General features: G+C 34.2%; 1 protein-coding gene across 2 annotated transcripts; it reads right to left on the bottom strand.

The window, feature by feature from the left end:
- Positions 1-1510: 1510 nt before the first annotated feature.
- On the bottom strand, positions 1511-7228 carry LOC118744688 (angiopoietin-2). 2 transcript variants are annotated; one of them, XM_036477899.1, is made up of 5 exons: positions 7125-7179; positions 5687-7010; positions 2223-2552; positions 1942-2152; positions 1511-1882 (listed from the first exon to the last, which is right to left on the bottom strand). In XM_036477899.1, the coding sequence occupies exons 1-5, from the start codon at positions 7152-7154 to the stop codon at positions 1690-1692; spliced, it is 2088 nt and encodes a 695-aa protein (XP_036333792.1). In that variant the 5' UTR covers positions 7155-7179; the 3' UTR covers positions 1511-1689. The 2 variants fall into 2 exon arrangements, with proteins under 2 accessions (XP_036333792.1, XP_036333782.1); XM_036477889.1 differs by having other exon boundaries at positions 1512-1882; positions 7122-7228.
- Positions 7229-9067: the final 1839 nt, after the last annotated feature.

Here is a 9067-nt window from a genome sequence, read left to right as displayed (position 1 = left end):
GGAATTGCATATATTTGTGCACAATTTACTCTATCGCACCAAGATTATTAGAAAAAGCTGATTTTACATACCTACAAGATTTGAAGTAAACTATGTAAATAGTTAGGAGAATCTTTAAGTTTATCTTTGTACATATTGCGTTTTGTTCTGAAACGACCGAAATGGGTTAAAGCAATTATTTTTAAAATATGAATAAACACACAAAAAGTGAAATTATTGCGTTTTACTATTGGAACACATGTGTTTTTACGAAGCAAAAGGAATCAAATTGGGTGAAAATTTGTTTTGTATTGCATTGAATTTGGAGGAAATAATTGTTCTCTCTTTGCCGTTTAATTCAAGAAAATATGGGGTAAAAGACTAATACAGTCCAACCTAAAAAAAAATTTGGGAAATGAGTTAAGAGTCAATCAACCTGAAAATTCTAACGATTTCAGGCTATAAAAACTTTTGAACTTTATAAGTAAAGAACTGAGATGGTTATAGCATATAATTTTTTAATAAAATGTATACAGGGCTGTTGCTCAATCCATCGTTGCCCGCTTTTTCAATAAATCTACAAAAAAGGAATCACTGGCTCTGAATGGTTACGGACCTACTTATAATGCAAACTTGCATACCTACATATGTACATATATGCTATGATTCAGCAATAGCAAAAATAATTCACTCATAAAAAGTAAAAGTCAGTAATATTTTATACTCCAACTAAAAAGGCTTCAAAAATGTGCGCAGTTTTTGTTTTATTTTTGCAAAATACATTGTTTTCACTTACATGTACTATTCATTAGTCATTAGGTGGCATAAATGTTAAAACGTAATACAGATTTAAATTTGAAGGAAATAAAAAAAAGTAAAGAAGAGCTGTTATAAAATTAAAAATTAAAATATGTATGTATGTAGATTTAAAAAATTTAACTCATTGTATGAATGATATGTATGTATGTACTTATTATATGCATGCATGGGTATGACTATGAGTATGAATGAGTACGAAGTTAGTATTTACATAGTTATAAGCAGTTAGGCTGCATTATTTTTAGTCATTACAAAACTATCAATGAGGAGAAATGCTAATTTAATTTTTTGCTAAACATAAAAGATAGACACATACTTACATATATTTAAAACGCCGGCTGCACAATGCAAGCGAGTGTTTATGTAATATGTATACATACATACAAATAAATGCAGTGTATAGTCCATATACATACATACATACAATGCAAAATTTAAAATGCGCATAATAGAAATAAATAATAATGGTAAATAACACTTCTGTAATTAACGATCGAGCGAATGTCCTACTTTTGGTGAAATTGTGAAAAGTAAAAGGAAGTAAATTTGAAGAATGGACAAGTAAAAATTATATATGTATATGGTATATAAACATTACTTACACATACATATGTATACATACATATATATATGTATATAGATTCAATAAATAATTAAAAATTATTCACGTCAAATAAAATTGTAAAGATTATAAAAAATTAAAAACCATCGATTTTTTACTTGACAGCCGCTTCAGCATTTATTTTTATTAGGATTCTTGGAAATTCACATACACACTTATATGTTTCAAAATATATACTACACACATATGTATGTTAGTTATAAGTAAACTATTCAATTCGTTTTGCTGATATATCAACGAGCTTTTTGCTTCCTCTTCCCAAATAATTTTCAGGGATCTTCATTGCGTTCGCGACGCTCGCTGTGCTTTAACTGTTCCTCGGTCGACAAATTCTTCGGTCTTATCATCATGCGCGCCTTTTGTAGAGAGTAGTCACCACGCCATTGCTCCCAAATGATGCCCACGTAATTGTGTCCGCTTGGTGTTTCACGATAAATACCATTTAAGTTCGCCTCCGAACAACTAAAACCCATGCATGTATTAATAAATATTTATTTAATATCCTACACCTACACACTCACTTGTCAAACCACCAACCACTCGCATAACCAGTGGCACATGCGCAACATGCATCCACACTTTTGTCGTTGCGTCGATCATAGGTGCTGAAGTCCATTTCATTGTGATAATGCATTGCATCGGGTACTGTGCCGCTATAGCCACCGATCAGTAAATTGTAGTTGTAACGCTCACTGTCCAAGCGAAAGAATGAATATTCGGCCCATACGTGTGCTAATAGTTTACATAAAAACTTGTTAATGAGTACGAAATTTCATAAATTGTTACTCTATTATAGGCTTACCCTCCTCAAAATCGGTTAATTCAATGCGCAGTTCGTAGTCATCTCGATCAACCAGCTGATGTATGAATTCGTTGCCAAACCAAAACTCTTTGTTCAACTCACCAAATCCATTTCTATAGTCCACCCATGAACGATTGAAGTTCTCGTGCTCATCATATGGACCACGATTATGTATAACGGTCCAAGCTGCGCCCTCAGTGGCAAAGGAACAATATCGTTCGTTAAAATCACGTCCCGCCTCATTTAATTCTGGTGTAAAGAATTTGTAAACGCCATCGACTGGTGGGGCATTCAGATCGTGACAGGCAGTTTTTTCGGGTTGTAGGAAATCTAGAAGATGTATACATACATAAATACGCAATATAGCCAATCCTTGTCCTGAACCTGAAAATGAAAGCTGGGCGGCAGTAATTACAGAAATTTAAAAGCGTCCGATATTTTACACTTCCTAATCGATTGTATATACACGAAAAGTTTTATCGAAGCCTTTGAGATACATTGGTATAAACATACATATATGTATGCTACTTTTTCATTCCCGAGTCGTATCTGCTTTAGTTGTTATACAATGTATTCTACGTGCTATTTTGGAAATACGTATGTAAATATGAGGTAAATCGGGTACAGGTTAGGTTAAACGAGTCTACTCTGGTTAAGAGTTCGGGCTTGTTCGAGATGCAATCACAAGCGCAGTGTTGCGCGACTTATTAAAGTATCACGTTCGGTGTGAATTTCTAGCAACGTTTTATCAAGTGGGAAGTTGCAACAGTATAGCAAATTTGCATCAGTGCTGCAGTATTGCCGCTTTTATTACGTGCCTCGAACAGGCCCTTCTATTGTGGTGCCCAGGAGATAGATTTCACGAGACATATCTCGACATTTTTCTAAATGGTCGCGATCTCTTGGCGAGTGCAAATAGTTTTAACTACCAAACACTTCGAAAATTTATGCGGGGCTCCTAACACTGCCATCATATAAGCAGGAGTTTTTGGTTCCCCAAATTCTCTGTTTTTCCTATGTTTCCCTATTTCCAGGTACACCAGCATGCCTCGAGTATGTGTAGCTGCAGAGTTTGTATTTTTCTTCAATATTCCCATCATAATTTGCCTGACATCCCAGCAAACAATTAGGTTTGATGTACATTTGAGGACGATTTGAAATCAAAGCCCTTTCTCAAATGTCAAGCGTTTGAAAATGCTTTGATATTGATTTGAAAATAACAGATTTCTCAATAAAAAGGGGAGTTTGATCTCTATTTGAGGACAGGGATGATAAATGAGTTTTTTAATTTTGTACCAAATGGCCAAAAAAAGTGTACTAAATAAGCCGAAAAAGTACCAACATTTAAAAGACCATACATACATAGTTACATATATATATAGATTTTCTATATAAAAATCATGATATAAAACAAGGCGTGTCGAAGGTGTGTCGAAGGTGGAACACATAAGCGCAAATCACTTGTTTGAAAAGGCCACCAAAACGCAAAGGTAATCAAGAAAAGCATACAAGTTATACTTATTAACAGCTAGTAGTACAAAAATTAAAAATAAAACCGTTGCATTTAACGGAATGGAATTTTTATAAAAATATTTTGGAAAATAATTCCTTTTATAGAAATTAACAAGTTAATAGCAGTGTTCTCGTACCTAAAATCTTGCAAGTGGGGGAAATCGAGAGCGCAAAATGACACAGATCTGCCAATTTCTGCTGGAAAAAATTTTACCTGCGAAAACTTACAAGGAAATGTCTGCTGACCATAACATGTGTTTGTGAATAAACAAAAGAAAGGAAGAAAAGTTTAGTTTAGTTAATTTACTACTAATCTCAAATTTTCTAATTTTCGTGCCGTATAAAATTATTCAATTGTGGATGAAACTATTTGTTGGCCGGAATTTACGCAAAATATTGAGAAATATACCAAAATAGATAATAGTGCTGAAAGGTTCTGGCCAAATTTGTCAGTTGACCGTTAAACCGAAAATGGGATAATTTTAAAGACACATTTGTAGCTATATCTACTTAATTTTTGTGAAACAAGAAGGGTGCTTGGAGGAGATTATTTTATTTTTGAATGTCTCATGATGTGGTATCAAAAATATTTGTTAGAAAAAAACTTACTTACCTATCAGAAAGTCAGAATGGCGTAAGTTTTACTGCGTTCAATAACTTTTTCTGATATTTTAGTCTTCCCCTTAATTTTACTCGCTATGATTCTTTTATTCTCTGGCTGCTAGTACTTACTGGAAAATTTTATGAATAGACCTATTATGACAGAAACTTTTTTTATTTAAGTAAGAGTTTCGTTTTTAATAAACACCCCGCATTTACTTAAATAAGGTAGAAAAAGATGACTATATTTTTGCGCACAAAAATTCAAAACTCCAAGTAAATAGAGTGTAGTACCGTATCTTGACAAAAATGTATCGAAAATGTCAATGTAGTACCATGTACTTTTGGCTTCCAAAATGTACCAAAAAAGTACAATTGTACCATCAATTTAATCACTGTTTGAAAATAATTTTAACTCTCAAATCAATTTCAAGGGTTATTTATCAATTGTACTTAAAATGTCCACTATTTGTGGGCTTTCTCTTTGATAATTTTTTTCTATTCATTGTATTTTTTCAAATGAATTTAATTTTGTTCTTACATTTTTGATTTAACTGCGCACTTTTATATCATTTGACACTTGCCATGTTTCTTCAAATCAATCTCAATATATCAATATATATCAATATATATATATATATATATATATATATATATATTCCCCGAATTTGAGCCAAATCGGACCGTCAAACGAACTTTTTAAACCACTCGGCTCCAGCGCCGTCTATGGGTTTTAATTTTTGCAAATTTATTTGCTGGAACCATGATAAAAACATAGCAAGGTAGAACCGTTCTCTCAATTTGTCGGCCATGATTTTTTTTTGAAGTTTGCCAACATTTTAAAATCATATAAAAGTGAAAATAAAAAATTGAAATTGTTCGAAATTGTTGTTGCTTGAGATTGAAAATGAAAATGTGTGTGTGAGTTTGTGAGTAAATTTAAAAATTAAATTGTTTGGAAACGTCAAGAATTTTAAAAGTGACTCTCAGCGGTTCTACCTTACTATATTTTTATCATGGCTGGAACTAACTACTATATTGTCACATTAATTCACAAAGACCCTAACCAAAAATTTTTTATTTTACGGAAGCAAGAAACATAATAAAATGAGTATCAAAAACAGGTACGTTTTTTTTTTTAAGTGGATTGTAACTCCGTTGTTTTTGGTTTCGACGGTTCCAAGGTGTATTTGAATGTTATGTGTTATTTATGTTTATGTGTTATTTAAATGTGTGAAAAATGCAGTTTCGAAAAAATTGTTGGTTAGCGCCTTTACGAATTAAGGTGAATTGAGGCCAAATTGAACCTTTGTTACTTAGAACTATGTACTTTGAAAGAAATGTGTACTCACCGATTACGTCGAAACGATCATCTATTTTCTCCGTCTGCTCTTCAACGTCAACATTTTTAGTTGGTACCATGTTGCCATTTACGTGTTTGGTCAACACAACCTCACCACTATCATCTATTTTACCTTCCTCATCAGCCCGATGATCATCAACAGCAGCGACATCTTCTACTTCATAGGAACCATCGTTTTCATCATCTTTATTGCCAGATTTCGCCACCGGTTGCTTGGCCAGTTTTTCGTTCACTTCATGCACCAACATTTCGATACGTTTCAACAGCAGGTCTGAGCTTTCAGTAAAAGTGGACAGTTCGCCGGACATAGCCTGACATTGGTGCCAGCCGAGCGCACTTTCATCACGCCACTGCAATAGGCGCTCATCAACTTTGTTTAAGAAATTTATTACATTTTCTAATTGTTGAGAATTTTTCTTAGTCAACGTATGCAATTGCTTTGATTCTTTTGGCGTTGATGTTTGTGCGCTAAGTGTTGATACTTGTTCACCTAACGATTTTAAAGCACGTTCGATATTTTGATTTGAATTGCAACCGCCTATTGGCGCCATTAATTTCCCCATTTTATTGTTGGCATTGCCATTGCTGTGGCCGTTGGCTTTATCTTTCGCATTCGATGTGAAATGCCGTCTTTCTCCACCACAATTATCGCGTTCAATGTTCTGCACATGGCGCAATATGTTGCTCAAACGTGTCGATAGCTCGCCGCGCAGTTGCTTGTCTATGCCGATTGCATGTTTTACGTCTCCCAGCAACGCGATGTGCTCGTACAGCAGTTCATTGGTATCTTGTTTTTGTTGCTGTTGTTGCGTAGTATCACGGCCATTGTCATTGTCATTGCCATTGCTGTTCATATGGGCGTTGAACATTACAGGTGGCCTTATGGCAGCAGAGGGATAGGCGACGGTTCCCTGGTGCGTATTACAGGCATCACTTAGATATACGACTTTGCTTAGTATGTGGTTGAGTGTGAACTCCAAACTGATTAATTTATTTCCATATGCTTGCTGTTCATCCTGTGCGCGCTTAACTAAATCTAGTTTATGTTCCAGTGACTTTATTTGGTCATTCCAAGCATCAATATGGTGGCGGAAGATGGCCCAATTGTGCGCCTTTTCCTCTAGATTTTGCACGGCGCCATCGATTTGTTTCAGGGCGTGATTGAGATGATCCAACTGCAATGTATTGCCGCAATCATTTGATGAAGTTGATAAATTAACTAACAAATCCGCAGTAGTTGAATTCGTTAGAATTGCAGCGTTGACTGGCAATAAGTGAACAATGGAGAACAGGAAAACGGTACTCCATAAAATCTGAAAAGTATGTATGCATGTATGTAAATATGTTAATTAGTCTCTGATATTTGGGTAATGCATACATAAAACTAAATAAATATGAATATTTAATTATAAATCTAGTCTCACAACTGTTATAATGTACACGCTGTATGTCCGCATAGTTGAAGTGTTCAAATCAAACTCAAGAAAGGAACTAAATCTTTAATGGGATGATCTTCAAGTTTAAATTATCTGAAGCTGCTCCATATGGCGCATATTGTGCAGAAAACTGTTGAAATAGTCAAATAAAAATAAATGCTTTTATATGTAGTATGTACATATACATACATACTTTTGTACATACTACATTCATACATACATATGCATGTATCTCCATGTACCCTCATCCTATATTTACATACATATGCACATATGTACATGCATATGTTAGCAGTATATGTATTGATGGGCGGCCCAAGCACATTTAATTACGTGCGAAACTTTAATCTCTTCCAGATGTTAAGAATGCTTTAAGCGCCTTGATATCGTAATTGCTGATTTGCTCATAGGGAATACTGAACTTGTATCCATACAAATATATCTTTGAACGTATGTATGTACATACATATGTATGTTACATTAAAAATTAAGAACTTCTTAGGATGACTCGTTGTAGACGGATGTCCATTCACATATCGTCGCTTGGGTAAAAGATTGTCGTGAGCGCAATTTTTACGATTTTTAGTTCTAGATGCAGTTATATATATTGAAATAAGGTCTTTCGATTGGTGTTATCAGTTTTTAGATATCGCCTTTAGTTTCCGAGATATTGACTACAATTTTTTCGATAATTTAGTAAAAATTTAGTTAGTGATGCAGTCATATTAAGCTAATCAATGTCTTAAAAATGGTGTTCTCCATTTTCGGATATCTCTTTTAGTTTCCGAGATATTGAGTAAAAAGCGCCGTCAATTTAATAGAAATTTTGATCACATTTTGATTCCTTTCATACAAAGAAATTGTGGACAAATGACGCTTACGACAAAATTTTACTAAAGAAAATCCTTCGTAAACTCAAAACTAACTAGCAATAAACATTAAAAATTAAATAATTTAAGAGTTGTGTGAACTAGTAACATTTTCAAAGAATTTGGAGAAAATCTATCTTCGCGTTTTTGAGAAATTGTATTCCTAACTTCAATGGCGATTTTCGGCAGGTTTTGGGAAATCGCGATTGAAATTTCGAATGCGATTTCTCAAAAACGTGACGATAGATTTTCTCCAAAGTCTCGGAAATGGTACTAGGTTACGAAGTTCTTAAATTATTGTATTTTTTTTTGGTTAACAATTTTGCAGCCCATTTGCATGCCCTACGACAAAATGTGACGAAAATTTTTTCTAAATTAACGATACTTCTTACTCAATATCTCAGAAACCAAAGGCGATATCCAAAAGTGGAAGACCCCGATTAGCTTAGTATGACTGCATTACTAACTCAACTTGTACCAAATACCGGATAAAATTTTAGTCAATGTATCGGTTACGACTGTTGCAGGCAGTCATAAAATGGTGAACGTGCAACGGCTTGAGAAATGCTAATTACAGTAAAAAAAAAATCGGTTATAAGCGATCTATTGAATTCCCAAAAAAATAATAGCCGCCATCGATTCGCAACAGTTTGCGAGTGGCGAAACGAACGAATTCAATGAGGTGCCACCAAACTCGCCATCGTCCATCGCTGCTAGCTAACTTTGTTGTTGCTTTCCCATACAATTTTTCGGTAAGCGACCGGAACTCAAAACATAGCGGATGTTTTACTCCTAGCTCTGTTGACCTCTTGTTTTCAATTCCCTCATAAATAGCAAAGACAAAATTATGCAATTGCATATTATAACACAAAATACATTTTCAATACAAGTGTTATATGCTGTTGTTTCAAATAGTACCGGATATAGGAATCAGCGAAATCCGTTTTCCTTTTACTTTGTTCTTTTCCGTTTCTCAAGCCGTACGCAATAGATGCAAACTGCATAGTCGACAGTACAGCAGTGCACTGTGAAAAAACTTGATGTTGAATTGAAAATTTAAGGACA

The sequence above is a fragment of the Rhagoletis pomonella genome, unplaced genomic scaffold, assembly GCF_013731165.1.
Source record: "Rhagoletis pomonella isolate Grant_MI unplaced genomic scaffold, Rhpom_1.0 Rhpom_scaffold_00001, whole genome shotgun sequence".
In the NCBI taxonomy this organism is placed as follows: domain Eukaryota; kingdom Metazoa; phylum Arthropoda; class Insecta; order Diptera; family Tephritidae; genus Rhagoletis; species Rhagoletis pomonella.
This window is presented reverse-complemented; position numbering and strand designations above follow the sequence as displayed.